The sequence below is a fragment of the Heloderma suspectum genome, chromosome 2 (genome assembly GCF_057233095.1).
Source record: "Heloderma suspectum isolate Gila_16-S chromosome 2, 16-S_ref, whole genome shotgun sequence".
Taxonomy (NCBI): domain Eukaryota; kingdom Metazoa; phylum Chordata; class Lepidosauria; order Squamata; family Helodermatidae; genus Heloderma; species Heloderma suspectum.
This window is the reverse complement of record NC_139459.1, coordinates 13,894,878-13,912,086: the sequence shown is the minus strand read 5'-3', so window position 1 is coordinate 13,912,086 and position 17,209 is coordinate 13,894,878. Positions and strand designations below refer to the sequence as shown.

The 17,209-nt window shown below is 47.9% G+C and overlaps 1 protein-coding gene across 2 annotated transcripts in view; it reads left to right on the top strand.

Moving 5' to 3' along the window:
• The window catches only part of PSTPIP2 (proline-serine-threonine phosphatase interacting protein 2), a 52,242-nt gene that overhangs the window by 23,667 nt on the left and 11,366 nt on the right, over positions 1-17,209 (top strand). For both annotated transcript variants that reach the window (XM_084832850.1, XM_084832849.1), the window contains exons 5-11: positions 3,521-3,627; positions 8,082-8,144; positions 8,991-9,089; positions 9,915-9,960; positions 12,527-12,606; positions 14,652-14,750; positions 16,285-16,381. In XM_084832850.1, the coding sequence (XP_084688976.1) occupies positions 3,521-3,627; positions 8,082-8,144; positions 8,991-9,089; positions 9,915-9,960; positions 12,527-12,606; positions 14,652-14,750; positions 16,285-16,381 (591 nt within the window). The remainder of the gene's footprint in view (positions 1-3,520; positions 3,628-8,081; positions 8,145-8,990; positions 9,090-9,914; positions 9,961-12,526; positions 12,607-14,651; positions 14,751-16,284; positions 16,382-17,209) is intronic.

The window sequence follows — 17,209 nt, the reverse complement described above, 5'->3', positions numbered from 1 at the left end:
AGCCGCTTCAAGGACCCTAATCTCCCTTCTTCGAGCTTTTGTCTTTAAGCTGGACTTGGACTGCCCATTAAATGGAGGCCACCTTCAAATAGAGGACCACCCTCTGACAGCTCTTCAAAGAGAGGACTGTCCTCTTTAAATTAGGAGACCTGGCTACCCCAGCAGGGCAGATCTGGTCCCCTCCTTACCTGGTGTTGTGGCTTTCTTAGCTGTTGTTCTTAGAAGTGGTGATTTTGCTAAAATTCAAGGAGGTCCTCTGGATTTCATTAAGGGCCAGCAATCCCAGCAATAATTGCCCCATTGTCCAGCCCCCAGCAATAATTCTGAGCACAGCGACCAAACAGTAGCTCTTAATTAAACCATGCACGGCTCTGCAGGGTTGAATGATTTATGGTGACGTTCAGATCCCAACCTGTTTGAGCCCGTTTTCAGCACCAGTGCTCAGACTTGGCAGGGAAAACCGAAGAGGGCTGTGATGTATTTTATTTAATTAAAAATCTGAACACCTCAGAAAAGCTAAATGCAGTGATCCGTATTACTTATGCAAATCAAGTCAATGTCCTTATTGTCGCTTATTTGGTGTGACTCTGCTTTCCTCTCCACCACCCTGGTGGGCCCCTGTCTGAAATCCTTGACAGCCACTGACAGTCAGTGTGGAGCGGGGGTGTCGAACCACTTGCAGCCCAAGGGCCAAATTCCGTTTCAGAGAAGATCTCTGGGGTTGCATTCCAGTGGTGGGCGGAGCCAAAGGCAAAAGGGGTGGAGCCAAATGCAAAAGAGGTGAGGACAACCCCCCCCCCAAATACAATACGTTCTACCATATTGTAGCTTAAAGGTCTTACTGCCAGTAATGAAACTTTAAGAGAGGCATTACAACCTTTCAGAATGGGGGGAAAACTGTACAAAAGCTGGGAAAGGGGGTGGAGCCAGGGGATGGAGGTGTGGCTATCTGGGAAACCCCAGAGGGCTGGATTTGGCCCCCTGGCCTGAGGTTCCCCACCCCTGGTGTAGTCCTAGGTCAATCTAACTCATTGCCTACCCAAATTGGTAGCAGCTCCCCAAGGTTTTCGCCGTACCCGGAAATGCCAGGTAGCATCTCCAAGCGTGCACTCTACCTCTGAGCTAGATGAACCGATGGTTTGACTGGGGCTGTGTCAGGAGCGCCCTAGTGGCCTCTTTCAGTGCACTCCAATAGCCAACTCAAGACACAGACAAAAGGATTCTTTTTAGGAATTTAAAAAAGGCTTTAATCCTTTTACAACTTAATGACTCTTTCAGATGCTATCACCAGCGACTAAGCAATGAACAGCGGAGTAGCCTATGCTCCGGGTAGGCAGTTGGTCCTCATTTGAAGGAGAATCACTTGAAGACCCTGAACTTATGGGCTAGGGAGAGATCCTCCCTCTTTCCCTTGGGTCCATGGGAGGCGGCCGTTGCTTACGCGGGCGCTACACCTCCTTTCCACACCCTCCATCACTCGTCGCTCCCTGTGTCTGCGTCGAGCATCTAGCAAACCCCCCTCCCACACTCTCTCACTGCTAGGATCACTATCTATCTCAGGAATGCCGGCAGGAGGAATCTCTGGCAGCTGCTGTGCCTGTGAGGGATGAGCTGGCTCCTCTTTCACGGATTGCTGATCCTCCTCAGAATCAGAACTGCTCTGGGGTTCTATCGGCTCAGTTTCCACCCTGACAGGCTGATGGGAACAGGTCCAAAGCATCCGGTGGAGACCAGATGAGGGAAAGCTGTTCTAGTAGCACTTACTCCTGGCTTCCTGGCTTGGGGAGGTGGAGCAAAATAAACCCTTGTGCTTCACCTGAGAGGGGACGGCAGTCGTGTGTAGAAAAAGGGTGTGTGAAACATCCCAAGTGGCGAGGCGATGGTGTATTATGCATTGTACTAGCTGAGTTTGCAAGGCCACCTTTGTGGTGACTGCTGCATCTGCAGGAGGCTGTGGGACCATAACTGGTTTCTAGGAACTGAGATTGCCAGCCCTGTGCAACGCGTGGGTTGCTGGAATTTCACACCCTTGGAAAGACGCCAGTTTTATAGGCAACCGTAGGGCATTGTAGTCTGGGAGTTTCCCACACTGCCAGTGTGGTGGTGTTTTTATTGTCAGCAGGACTGAATTCCCTCGGCCTGGTCTGTCACAGGGAGGGGCTGATCAACAAGAACCATTGTGTGATTAGGGAAGCATGAAAAATTCCTCGATTTGAATCTCGGGGCTCAGGAAACTGGGAAGTTGGGCTTTTTCCTCTGGATATGGACTCCTGCATGCTGGTCCCAGGCATGAGAATGGTCCAAGGCCTCCTCTAATTTTATCTGCCAGTGGTGGAGGCTGGTGGCTCCAATGTCAGTGGGGCAGTGAATCCGCTCCGGGTTTCAGCCAGAACCAGTCAGAACTCTAAAGGTGCTATCCAAGATCCTGATTTACCTTCTGCTTGCGCCTGCAGTAGGCCAACTGTTGAACTGATGCCACCTACGCAGAAGATAGGAAACCAAAGAGCCCTAAGCCCTAGGGCCCTCCTCTGCATCCCATCAGTGCAAGACATACACTGTGGTGGGATGTGGGAGAGGGCCTTCTTTGCTGTGGCACCCCGGTTGTGGAATGCCCTCCCCTTGGAGGCCTGATCGGCATGGACATAGGTTTAGTTTCAGCACCAAGTTAAAACATGGCTATTCACCAAAGCCTTTGAGGCTAACTGAATTCCCTAAAGTTGCACACTGTTTTAATGGTTTTATTGTTTTAGATTTTCTAATTGATATTAGCTTGTTTAATGGTTTAATATGCTTTTAGCTGTTTAAATTATTTACTGTTTATACTGTTTAAATTGACTTTATCTGTATGCCCCCCTTAGATCTTAATGATATACAGTGGGATACAAATGTTCTAAATAGCTAAAATAAAAAATAGATAATCAGCCCCCCCCCCCGCCCCCTGGTGGTTGGGAAGGAGCCTGGAGCTTTATATGAAGGAATTTAGGGTGCTTCCAAATGAGGCTTTTGTTGTGCCTTGCGCACAGAATTTTTCAGGAGGTTCAGCTGTTGCATTTGCCTTCCATTTGTAACTTTTCTGTGTTTTCCCACCACTTTTTCTGTCTTTTTTCTTACCAGAAAAATAAATCCATTAAGGATACAATCCTAAAAAAAGTCCTACTGTTCCCAGCATTCCTCAGCCAGGATGGCTGGCTGGGGAATGCTGGGAGTTGTAGGACTTTTTCTGTCTAAACAAGCATAGGATTGCTACCAATCAAAATGCACAGTGCAATTTTGATTGGTAGTGCTAAGAGCTGTCCATCTCGAAGCACCCTTGGGCCCGTTCCATGCACCACATGGCAACAAACCCAGATTTGACTCTGGTTGTACCATAATTCCAGTCGTTGTGTTTCAGCCTCAGTTTCCCATCTGTAAAATGGCAATACAAGTGACTTTCTTTCCAGAGATGGTGACTAGGATGCTTAAAGCTTGTCATCAATGTTTCCTTCCCATCATTCATCACGGTGACATTTCTTGCTTTCAGAGGTGGACACTGTAGGTCAGAGCCATATCCAGTTGGCCCAGATGCTGCGAGAAGAAGCCAGGAAAATGGAGGATTTCAGGGAGAAGCAAAAGCTCCACCGTAAAAAGGTCAGGAGTACAGAGGGGTTGAAATATCTTCAGTAAAATGTGGAGTGAAATCAGTCTTTAGGACAGTAATGCTTTAAACTGAATCTGTGCGATAGAAGATAATGGTGATTCTAGAAAGGCTCTCTGTCTATCCAAACTCAGAGGAGCAAGCTCATCTGGATACTGCCAATAGAACGTAGGTGTCTTCAGCACAAACTACGTTCTGTCAATAGAACGTGTCTTCAACGCAAACTCTAGCTTGTGTCTTGTGGATCCCAGTCTGTGTCATGATGCCTGTTGGGAGGATGAGAGCTTAATATTTTTGGTAGGTGTCTGTGTCTTGAAAGGGTATGAACTTTGAATATTTATTTATTACATTTCTATACTGCCCAATAGCTGAAGCTCTCTGAGCGGTTCACAAAAATTAATATGTGTAAAGGAAGCATATTTTAAAATACGTTTATTTAATATATTTATATGCCGCTGACCATATTTAAACATATCTTGAAGAGGTTACAGGCAGCATTTGTCCTACTGTTGCTGATTTTAATCTTTGACGTTGGTTGTGAAGGGAGGAAGGGGTTGCCCTAACTGCCAGGGATTTAGGCAGAGACAAAAGGTTACTTGGGCTGAACACCAGCCCAGCAAGATAGGCTGGTACCGCCCCTCACATCCAACGCAGCTTGAGCCAGGGGACTCTCAGACTTTACAGGACACCCCTAAGGCTTATGAAATAGGTGGGCCAAGCTAGCACCCTCTATTTCTAAGGCTGAGGTCTGAAACTTTAAACAGTAGCATTAACCAAGAGGATGGTTCTGGATTTCATACTGAGCAATTTGGAATGAAGCACACAGACAACCACCTATAAGAGGTAGTGAGTTTATTGGGGAAAGGGGAATAAAAGACCCACAAGAACCAGAGTACCGTTTGCAAACAATACTTAAAGGCAAAAATGAAGCTGATTGGTGGGAGATTCAGGACAGATAAAAGGAAGGACTTCTTCACACAGCACGTAGTTAAACCATGGAACTCGCTACCACAGGATGTAGTGACGGCCACCAATTTGGATGTCTTTAAAAGGGGGTTGGACAAATTCCTGGAGGAAAAGGCTATCAACGGCTGCTAGTCTTGATGGCTATGTGCTACCTCCAATACAAGAGGCAATGAACCAGTTGCTGGGGAACATGGGCGGGAGGGTGCCGTTGCACTCGTGTCCTGCTTACGGGTTCCTGGTCGGCAGCTGGTTGGCCACTGTGTGAACAGAGTGCTGGACTGGATGGACCCTTGGTCTGATCCAGCAGGGCTCTTCTTATGTTCTTAAAAATAACAAAGCTGCCTAAACCTGCCTACACGTACCTAAGCTGAGGTCTTCCAATAGGACAAGGCCCAAACGGAGATATTTGGAGTCCAAAGTCAAGGTAAGACGAAGACAATGGGCAGCTGTAACCCCCATGGTTATATGCTCAACCTCCTGGCAACTCTAAGTTGATCCCTGTTAGTCGGTCGCAAGCTGGCTAGCATAGGCTTCTCAGGCCCCTAAAGGGCGGGAGGGTTCCCACTGGAATGCAGCTGAGATCACTCAGTCCAATTAACTTGTTCTGACCTTGGGGCTAGAAACACCACGAAATAACACATGCGGGTGGTTTAGCACTGCGTGCAGCTTCAGCCTTGCAAAACTTGCGGAAGAAAATGGAGTTCTTGACCTGAGGCAAATGTATTGCCTCCTTTTTTTTAAGCAAAAGGTGTCCGAAAGACAAGAGCAACATTGTGCGTCTGATGAAGTGAGCCCTTGTGTCTTTAAAGCTTCACACCTTGGAGAGCTCCTTTAGAATTCTGACTGGTTCTGACTGAAACCTGGAGCGGATTCATCGCCCCACTGACATCGGAGCCACCAGCCTCCACGGAGACTAATGTGACCCCTCTGGGAGACAGCAACACTTTCTCATAGTTTAGGTCAGGGATGGGAAACCTCTGGCCCCCAGGGTTTCCCCATCCGTCCCACAAGCGTCCCCTGCACTTCTCTCTAATGGAGAGAATTTAAAGGCATTTGAACTCGCCATGCCCTGCACAGAGCTGAGCTGTTCTTTTTGGCCAAGAAAGCTCTTGCATTGGGGCATACTCCCGAGTAGACATGCCTAGATTTGAGTTGTCCTTTGCATCCCTGAAAGCTGTTACTCCTAGGTGCCAGGCCCTAGGGCAGGGGTGGGCAATTTCTGCCCCCCTTGAACCCACTAGGGGCAGCACCACCATCTCGCTGCTGAGATCGCTGCTGCCAAACTGCGTAGGGAAAATGCGGCTTTTTTCTCGCTGCAGCATGCAGCTGAAATTCAGTGGGAATTCATTAGCATGGCAGCAATTTCTGGGGGGATGGCCCAGGCTGCAAAAAAGGACGGGAGGGGGAAACAGGGAGAGAACTCAGTACAGAGATCCTTACAAACACACAGAGACTTCAGGTGTTGTAGGTAAAGCTTGGGTGAGCTTTATTCCAAGGACTTCAGCCAGGATTATTTATTTGATTGATTGATTGATTGATTGATTGATTAATTAGCCACCCATCTGGCTGGCTACCCAGCCACTCTAGGCAGCATACAGTACAAATAACACAAAATACAACATAATCAACATCGCTCTAAAAAACCCCTAACCCACCCCAAATGCCTGCCTGAACAGCCAGGTTTTCAAAGCCTGGCAGAAGCTCATCAAAGATGGAGCATGGCGGAGGTCACTAGGGAGGGAATTCCACAGAGTGGGGGCCACCACAGAAAAAGCCCTCTCCCTAGTCCTCACCAGCCTAGCTGTCCTGGCTGATGGGACAGAGAGAAGGCCTTCTGAGGCTGATCCCATTGAACAGCATCCTTGGAGTTGCTGGAGGTGCTCCTTAAGATAGACTGGACCGGAACCATATAGGGTTTTAAAGGTCAATACCAACACCTTGAATTGGGCCCGGAAAACAACTGGTAACCAGTGCAACTCCTTCAGCACTGGAGTGATGCGATCTCGCCGACAGCTGCCTTTAATCAGGCAGGCCGCCACGTTCTGCACCAGCTGCAACTTCCGAACCATCTTCAAGGGTAACGCCACATGGAGCGCATTACAGTAGTCCATAAAGATGGAGAAGGTGGCAACACTAGCCATTTCTTACAGATAACACGCATCCCACAATACCACAGCATCAGGCAAAGTTGGCAGTCCAAGTTACACAGTTGTTTGGTTCATAGGCCATAAAATGCGTGACGCCTGTCTTTTGACCCATAGGTAATAAAATGCGTAATGCCACCTGTTTGCCTGGGGCAACCAACATTGTGCAGACCCAGCGATCAAGCGTGTGCTGCCTTCCCGGTGCTTTGTGGCTGCATATTTTAATTTTCTCATTCCTGTTACCGCTGCCCATTCTATGAATGAAGTCCAAAGGTTATTTCGCCACATATAACATTATAAGGACAAATCAGTGCAGCGGTATGCAACTTCCTTGTTGGGTAGATGCTTGTGTTTTTGCATTTCAAAGCTGTGAAGGAAAAGTTGTTAGTTTTTTAAATTTCCCTTTCAAGCCCAGACCTGCAGTGATTTTCCTCCTCCCCACCCAAGGCAAAATCAGTGCTGTTAGCCCAATTTCATCTTGCATGTGCAGATTCTGAGAAAACTCTGCCAACTGGAGCAGAACCTGGATTACAGAGAATCTCTACTTTTGTTAAACGAAACCATGTTTCTAGTCCTCATGGGGGTTGCAGAGTTAGGAGATGAAAATAGTCAAGCTATACTTGTGGAAGAAAAGCTGTGCTCTCAATGGCTGACTGTTCTGGTGCAGGTCTTCTGTCATGAATCATATCATCCCTTTAAAAAATAAGCTGATACTTGTGGAATTCAGATTCTATGTCAGATATCAGAATCTGTGTGGATATGCAGAAGACCACAAACTTGGCTTGAACGCTTTTAGTAAGTAAATGACAATTCTATTTTGCAAGGTGAAGTGGAAAACAAATCACAATATTTCTCTTTCTTGTTACATGTGGTCTTCTAAGAGCCTTTCCATATGAGGCATTTATTGTGCGCTCGTGATTTTTCACTTGAAGTAGTTCACAGATGCTTTACACAACATCCTCCTCCTCCAGACCCTCTCCCATTCTTTGCAACCATTTTAGTGTGTGTGTTTTTAAAAAATCGGGGAAAGTCTGGTATATCTGAGAATGGCGCAATGAAACTCTAGTGTATTTGCACAATTCCCCTATACCACAGCACCACCTAGAGGTTATGTAAGAAACATATAGAAAGGCAGACAAGGAAAAACCGCAAGAAAAAACATGTGTAGGGGACTGGATCTTTATCCCACAAGGAATCTGAAGCAGAAGCCTTGGTAAAGTGGCGGGTTAAAAGCCTCATGTAGAAAAGCCCTTAGAAGGGGGACAGAGTTTCTTCTTTCCTTCCCTACCCTTCTTTGGTGCAGGACAGACCACTAATGCTGGCTACTCTTTCCACAGGTTGAGCTTATAATGGATGCCATTCATAAAAACCGGAATTTGCAACATAAGAAGACCATAGAGGTGAGTTATTCTTCCCATCTGGTTCTCAAAATACAGCATTGAATCTGTGCAATCCCCCTCCTCTAATGGTTGTGTGACTTAGCAATCCATAGACTTTGCACAAGACAGCATTAGTTTCATGCAGCAAAAGGGAAAAAACTCACCCCCATTTTTCATCTGGGAAAGGGAGCAAGAAAGGGAAGCAAAGGCTAGAGAAAGCCAAAGCTGTCCCCCCCCCCCCGAGTGTCGAGAGCAGCTTGAAAGCGGCTTGAAAGCAGCATGGCTGCCCATCCCTCTTCCACCAAACAGGTTTTGTAGGTTTTCTGTATGGTTTGAAAAATCTCCCAAACCTGTTTGACCACTGGTAAATGTGGGTCAGAAGAAATGTGTGGATACCATGGGAAGCAAAGCCTCTCTCAAACCGCTTTCAACTCTCTTAAAAACTCTTATGTGTGCCCACCTGGGGAATGTCATACCAGTGATCCAAATCTTAGGTTCCTTCCATTTCCCAGCCACATCTTGGTTGTGGATGATGGGAGTTGTAGTCTAACAGATCTGGAGGGCACCAGGTCAGTGAAGTCTGAATTAGAATGACTGCCCTCTGGCTGGACAACAGCACTTGAGGGCTGGATGCGCCTGCTCTTCTCGGATTTCGGAAGCTAAGCGGGGTCAGCCCTGGTTAGTATTTGGATGGGAGACCGCCTGGGAATCAGGCTTCCTGCACTGAGCAGCTGCTTGGACTTGATGGTCTTGTAGGCCCCTTCCCACCCTATGATTCTACATGCCACATTTGTTGACCTTCCTTCCATTTCACTGCAATAGTTCGATGCAACCTGCTGCAAACTGTTTTGTCTCGACTTTTCATAGGCAAAGAGGCTGTACGAACAGCGGTGCCGGGACAAAGATGAGGCAGAGCAGGCAGTCCACCGGAGCACCAACCTGGTCACACCAAAGCAACAGGAAAAGGTAGCCAAGGTGCAGAGGTGAAGAGGGCTTGGACTAGGCAAGGCTGACATGGAACGTGATGGGAAAACAAGTCCAAAGAAGGGAGAGTGATGTGTTACAACTGCAGCCCCTGCTTTTCGCTGCCTTCTTCCTTAGATGTGTGATGGACACCAATTTGGATGGCTTTAAAAGTCCTGGAGGAGAAGGCTACCAATGCCTACTAGTCCTGATGGCTACTTGCTACCTCCAGAGGCAGTATGCCTGTGTATACCAGTTGCTGGGGAACATGAGCTGTAGGGTGCTATTGCACTCTTGTCTTGTGGGCTTCCCATTGGGGCAGCTGGCTGGCCACTGTGTGAACAGAATGCTGGATTAGATGGACCCTTGGTCTGATCCACCAGGGCTCTTCTTCTGTTCGTAAGCCCAGCATACATACAGGTATGCAAGGATGTTTTTCAGTGGTATCTCTCTAGGGATTTGTATACTGGTTTGACAGTAATTCTCTCGCCCTGACAAACCATGGGAACTGTAGTCTTGTGCGAAGGGCAGGTAGGAATTTAGGAGGTAAAACAGACTTATCAGCTTTACTAAGCTACAATCCCCAAGCTGGCTTGATGAGAGCTTTTGCTATTAGTTACACCCCCCCCCCAAATCAGGCTTCACCTGGGATTCTGCAGGCCTCAGGCATGGCTTAGTTGTGGGTGTCCTTGGTTGTGTGGGAATTTCAGGGCTCGTTCAGGATCTAGGGAAAGCTGAGGTCAGATCCTCTTCCATTACCCGGGAGATGCTGGGAGAAAACCCATGTTTGTGCTAAGATGTCTGCTCTTCGTTTTGCCTCCCTTCCAGCTGTTTGTAAAGTTGGCTCAGACAAAGACGGCCCTGGAGGATTCAGGTGAGTGGCTGTGGGGAGTAGGGTTGCCAGCTTTTGAACTGACCTCTGCTCCTGTGCCTTTTAACATCAACTTGGTCTGCAGGCATGAACATACCGCTCCATGCCATCAAAGGCTTCCTTGGCTCATTCTTCAAAATCCATCTGATGTTAAAGGCATCAAAATCCATCTGATGTTAAAGGCATCAAAATCCATCTGATGTTAAAGGCACCCCTCTGGGCATCGATTCCTCTCAGGGGAGGCTAGGGGTTCCGATGTCAGTGGGGTGGCGAATCTGCTCCGGGTTTCAGTCAGAACCAGTCAAAATTCTAAAGGAGCTATCCAAGGTGCACCTTGGATAGCTCCTTTAGAATTCTGACTGGTTCTGACCAAAACCCAGAGTGGGTTTACTGCCCCACTGACATCAGAGCCACCAGCCTCCACTGCTTCCTCTTCTGCTTTGTATGTGTGCGCATGAGAGAGGTTGAGAGAAATGGCACAGCCCACCGAGAGAATCAGCGAAGCAATCCTGCATTTCTGTAAAGTCTACCCACTCTTGGCTCTGGTTCTGCCCACTCTTGGCTCTGGTTCTGTGGCTGCTAATGGACTTTTCCTGTGGGTCAACAGCTATTCCTAGGAAAAAAGTTTTTCCCATTCTAGAAGGTTGAAATGCCTCTCCTAAGGCTTCGTTCCTGGCAGGAAGCACTTCAAGTTAAATTATGCCGATATTTTTGGTGTTGCGGCCCCACCGTCTTTCTCTTTGGCCCAGCCCCCCTTTGTCTCCAGCCCCACCCACCACTTGAATGCACCCCCCCCCACCGTCTCCCTGAGCTTCTCCAGAATTGAATTTGGTTCATCAAAAAGAAGTTCGTCACCCTTGCTTCAAGAGTACAGGAGCAGTTTTTAGGGCAGCCATTTTTAGTCATCCAGGCAGCTGGGGTGGCAGGGAAAGGGCTATATTTAGATCCCCCCCCCCCCGCAGATGACAGGTGGGAGAACTTTATTATGTTTCCAGTGGGTGGGGTTTGGGGCGGGGTGTTGATTCTTGGTGCTTATCTTGCTTGACTTTACAAAGTGTCCAAGGAGTTTCTCTTGCCCTAAAGACTTCCGGTTCCTGGAAGTCGAGAATGGGAACAGCATGACAGAGCGTTGTTCCTTGGGCATTTCAGGAACCGTTGCCGGCCTGGGAGGTTGCAGAGAACCCTGCATTGCTACGAGCAAAAGGGTTAAACCATGTGAAAACCCCTCAGCCACCTTGTAAAGCAGGGGTGCCAAACCTTTTTCAACTTAAGGGCTGAATTCAGTTGTGGAGAAGTTCTCAAGAGTGGCACATTCTGGTGGTGGGAGGGGCTGAAGATAAACGGGTTGTGCCAGAAATACCTGCCTAATTCAGTTTAAAGCTCTTACCGCCAGGAACTAAGCCCTAGGAGAGGCATTTCAACCTTTTAGAATGGGGGAAAATTGCACAAATGCCAGGAAACTCCCAGATGACTGGTGGTTGGGGGGAAGGGGGAGTGGCCATTTGGCAAACCCTGGAGGGCCAGATTGGGACTCAAGGTTGGCCGGATTTGGCTCCCGGGCATGAAGTTCAACACCCTTGTTGCAAAATTAAGTAAGGCACGTACGTGCCAAAACCCCCACCCCCTGAAAATGTCACTGGTCCTCTGCCCACCCCCCGCAAAAGCCGCAAAAATTGTCCCCGCTTTTGCAGGGGATGAACGGACTCACAGAATTGGGGGCTGATTTTTGGCCCACCTCTTCTCAGGAGAAGGCCCCAGATGCTTTGCTGTCTGAAGTAGAAAATCTAGAAGTTGCCCCTGGTGGTAACCCCCTGCCCCTGTATGCCTCGACCATGGGCTGCTAAGGTTTGGAGGTGCTGAGATAATGATAAGCTAGAGCCAGGTTTGCTTACAAGGAGCCTTTATTGAGTACTTACAGCACACAGGCGTACCCAATAGTTGGATCAGACAGCTTCTCTGAATCCAGAGCCATGGGGTAAAATGGGTTTTATGCCAGACATGTCAGCAGTGAGGCAACATGACAGCAGCAAGCGTTAACTAGCATTCATCTGCAACTTTCCCAGCATAGGCTAACAGTGCTTGTTCAGAAGGAAAACAATCAGAACTTTCCCAGCACAGACACCTGTACCTCGGCATAAACAGAGCCTCACTTCTCAGTCACATCCTACACCCTGATAAGATACTAGCCTTTGTTAGCATGGAATGTGCCAAGGCTGCGCTATTGACCTTTGATTCATCTCACATGCTCAGAGGCCCACTAGCAAGGAAACGGCACCAATAATGAACCCAAGCAAAGCATTATGGATCTCTAGACCCCTCTAAAACTACAGGTGACCTGGTTGCACTCCTGAGGCCATTTCACCCCCGAATAATAAAGTCAAGTAATTGTCTGGTCGCTGCCGTTTTATGGTACTCCATGTCGGCTGCCCAAGGCAGGTTGCCTCACTGTTAGAGCCAGCTGTGGTTCTGAGGCCATTTGGTCTGGGATTGTCGTCCCAGGGTGCTTTGGGAACTTGGTCCCTCTATTCCAAATGTGACTGGATTGCTCTTCTCTTCCATCCAATTGCAGACAGGGTCTACCAGACGAACGTCAGCGCTCTTGAGAAGATCAGGGAAGAATGGCAGAATGAACACATGAAGGCTTGTGAGGTAAAAAAGAAGAAGAGGAGATGTTTCATGGGCCCCTCCTCAGCCAATGGAATGCTGGGTTATTGCCAAGTGAGAGGTAGTGGCCGAGTTCTCAAAGAGTGGCAACCCAGTTTTTTTTAAAGAAACCTGGTGTCAAGGTTCCCCTTATGACCTGGACCCGCTGAGCAACTCCTTAAGGATCTCTTCCCTCCTTAAAAGTTCTTTTACTTTCTCCTTTCCAATAATCTGGGGTTTAGGCTTTAGACGTGGGGTGACTGACACTCTAGACGCAGGGTTTAATCACAGCAGTTTACTAGCAGATTTAAAGCAAGCAAATACAACTAAAGGTATTTACAGAATAGAGTTGAGTGATACAAAAGGCATTAAGAGAAAATAAAGGTTGCAAAAACGCAAATTCCTCTACCCTAGCTGCACTTAGACGTCTCCAGGCTGCTTCTTCCCGCTCCCTCTTCCTGCTCTGGTCTTCCTCTCTCTGGTCTCCTTTCCCCAAACTGAAAGTACTGTTTCAAACCTGGAGAAATGAAATCTAACTCAGGAAAATGAAACTACTCCTCTCAGGGTTACCCTCTCCCAACAAAAAAACCAGGGCTGTAGGCCTGACCTTTTTACCTTGCCCCTGTAGGCCTCAAACCTTCACACCTGGGTTGTCACGGACGCAGCAGTGAGCTGGTGCATGCAGCCTGATCACTCCCACTCTGAGGAGAGTGGCCACTTATCAATCACCCCCAAAAGAGGAAATGCATCACCCCGAAAAAAGAGGATTCTGATTTGCATAAAATGTGCATATGCTAATTTATATGTATAGGTGCAAATTCAGAAAAATTATTATAATTTAAATAGAAATACGGTACATCTCACCACAGTGTGGAAGGTTGTGACCAGGTGATCTGAGTGTCTTGCTCAGGCTCCTGGCCAGGCGCTGTTGATGGGCAACTTCAAGGCCCAGCTCTTCCTTCCGATGGTTCTTTATACCAGACTTGGACTGGACAGCCCCTCAAATTGAGGACACCTTCAAAATAGAGATCAGCCCTCTGGCAGCCCTTCAAATAGAGGACTGTGGCAGGAGCAGCTAAATAACCCAGGGACACGCTGTCCCTGGGTTGTTTAGTGTGACATGGAAACCAGGAACTCTGGCTTGTTGGGGAAGAGGCAAGCCAGAATTGGAAGCCAGGGTTTTAAATAGCTGGAAGAAGCCATGGGAAAGCATAGGATGGTTTCAACTGGAAGACAACAATATCTAGCACACAGCCCTGCCCTGAAATTTCATGAATGAGGCAGGGCAATTTGCCAGATAAAAAGCCTCATCTGGAAGTACTTTTGATTGTTTCTTTAAAGATATCCTAAAATAGTTCTGTTTCTACATGGATCACAGCAGAAAGGTGCACTGTGTTTTAATTTTCTTGTGGATGGTTAGAGTTTGGAAAACGTGGGTCCCCAGACCAGGGCTAGGGATTGGGCACTTTGTGACAGAGGAAGGGCAGGCAGAACTAGTTCAGATTAACCAATCAAGTCAGGCACAGAGCTAAGATGGAGCCTGGCAGGCTGTGGGTGGGGCCCTGTTCAGAATCTGGAATTGGTTCTTCACCCCCACCCCAATTCTGGTTCTGGTTATCTGAAAGGACACAGCGTTACTGGTCGGATCAGTAAAAATACTGTCTGTTTGACAACACTATCAGGTGATTCCATTGTGTGAGCAAATGCTTTGTGAAAAGTGATTGTGTAAGCACTGCAGGGCATCTGTACCATGGTGACCACAACATCACAGCTGTGGTGAGCAGCACAAGCTCTGCCCTCCCAATGGCTTGAATGCTTTGGTACTATTTTACAAGTTAAGTTTACAATTTTCTGCTCTTTATGGATTCTGGTGCTGATTGTTTTATTTGCCGATGTGTTAGAGGTTTTATTGCAAAGTTTGTATTTGTCGATCTTTGTGATTAAGAGAGAGCAATTTATTTTACATAAAACAATAAAGTAAACCCTCTTGAAGGAATTCCACATTCATGTTCTGACTCGGGCTTTAATGTTTCTCCCCTTTAATACCACAGTTCTTTGAAAGCCAAGAGTGTGATCGGATAAACTACTTCCGGAATGCGTTATGGCTTCACGTCAACCAGCTGTCTCAGGTGTGCGTCAAGAATGATGATGTAAGTAAACAGTAGCATTTTCACTACTCTCTAGGTTTCTGCTATAGATTTTCCCTAGCTTTGAGGGGGTTCTTTCTTTATTTTTTAATGGCCTTGTTCCTGTGTCTTGAAAAGCAGCCTGGCAGGAAGAAAAGTATGAGATGAAGCTCTCCCTAGCATGGAGATATTGAGAGAGTGATCAAACCTGGCAATGCTAAACGAGGTTGAAACAGGGTTGCTAGATTCCAAACCAGAGAATCATAGAATAGTAGGGTTGGAAGGGGCCAGTCAGAAGGGCTCCTTGAAAAGCAGGGATTGTACAAGATAAAGCCAGTGCCGGATTACAGCTGGGAAGGAAATAAAGCACAATGCCAGGTCGTTGCTAGAGACAGATGATTATATCATCATCAGGCCGTGAGAACAAAGACATGATGCAGTAAAGCAACGTAAAAAATCCAGGAACCTCATGTGTGTGTGTGTGTGTGTATGTATATGTGTGTGAGGAATTATCCTATGTTCTGGAAAGTATTTGCAGGATCTGCTTGGCTTTTGGTACCACATTTAGTTATAGTCATTGCTCAGAAATAATATGTAAATTTGCCTTGCCTGAATACATTTGTGCACATTTTTAAAAAGTGGGGGCATACAGTGGTGGTTCTCAGTTCCTTCACCTCCAGGTTAAGGTATAGAATCATAGAATCATAGAACAGTAGGGTTGGAAGGGGCCTACAAGGCCATCGAGTCCAACCCCCTGCTCAATGCAGGAATCCAAGTCAGAGCATCCCTGACAGATGGCTGTCCAGCCTCGTCTTGAACGCTTCCAGTGTGGGAGAGCCCACCACCTCCCTGGGTACTTGGTTCCATTGTCGTATTGCTCTGACAGTCAGGAAGTTTTTCCTGCTGTTCAGCCGGAATCTGGCTTCCTGTAACTTGAGCCCATTACTCCGTGTTCTGCATTCTGGGATGACTGAGAAGAGATCCTGGCCTTCCTCTCTGTGACAACCTACAACTTTAAGTATCCTGATGTGGTCAACCACATATAGGGATGAACTGATTTTGTTAAATCCGTTCCATCTGTGTTTTGTGGTTTGTCAGGCATATTTCGTTCTGGCATCTGCTCATTGATGGAATCGGATATTTTTAACCAGAATGTCATTCTACTTGCAGTAATGCACATTTGTGGATGTGCGCATTAGCGCAATTGCGCAAATACACAAATGCGGCTTGGTGTCAATGCGCATTATTGCAAATAATCCACAAAAGTGAAGAACTGGTTCACAAGTCCACGGAATCCACGTGACCTGGAAAAAGCTGTGTGGAATCTGCAGGTTGGATTCATAGAAATCTGAACTTGTTTGAATGTGTTGCGGATTTCTCCGACATCCCTATCCACATGGGATTCCTGGAGCCTTGCTCAACGATAGCAGGTTAGGGATGGGGCCCGGAGTGAAGGGCAGTGCCGGCCCTGGGTGCCTGAGGACTCTTGTTTGGAGCCAATGAAATGGTTCCTTCTGGTTCCCTGTTTCTGAAGACAACATTCTTTTGCACCTTACAGAATTATGAGGAGATCCGGAAGAGCCTTGAACAATGCAGCATCGAGAAGGACATAGAGTGTTTTGTGAACTTTCGCAAGACGGGCGCCCTCCCCCCAAGTACGTGGACTGTGGCTGGGTTTCTGGACTCCCAATGACGAGAGATGCCGGCTCACACCCGTCTCTTTCAATGTGGGGTCTGCCCCATTCATTTGTCAAGTGAGAGGTGGGGAAGGCGACTGAATGGCCCAGAAAGCTGCAGAGCTGTTGGAGGGGGGGGAACAACCCCCTCCCACCCATGCCTTCTCCCGCAGCCTTTTTTCTGGGTCACTTTGATCTCAGTCGGGCTCATGTTCGGTTCTGGAGTCTGGCTGGGAGAGAAATGCTGGAGGAGGAAGGGCAGCTTTCAACAAATCCATGCACCACAGCGAGTGTGGCGCCACCTTCTGGCGAGTGTGATGCGCAGCCTGCTTTCCTCCCAAATTTGACTCTGCTGAGGTGGGCAGGGATCGTCCCGCGACTCCCAGGAAATCCCCGACACGTTCACATCACAAACGTATATCAGTTATTTTTATGCCAGTTTAACTGGCCTGGCTTCCAGTGCGGGTTCCAGGTTCTCAAGGTCCTTTGGGCAAGACACCCTCCGTGGCTCCCCTCCCTCCGTGAGTCAAATTCTTCACCGCCATGGCCACCCGCTGCAGCATCTCCTGCTCCTCCTCCTCACCACCGCCGTTGCCTGGGCCAGAGCAAGAGGCAGGGGAACAAGCAGGCTGCGATGGTGGAAGAACTCCAGGGGCTCTCGTCACTGGGCCCTGCTGGGGTGTGGGCCCTGGGCAGGTGCCCAACCATGCCTACCCTTGACGCTGGCCCTGCTTCCCTGCTCCAGAGTAGGAAAGGCAGGTAGTGGGGAGCATCTGATGCCACTGCCTGAATGCACTCGGGCAGTGG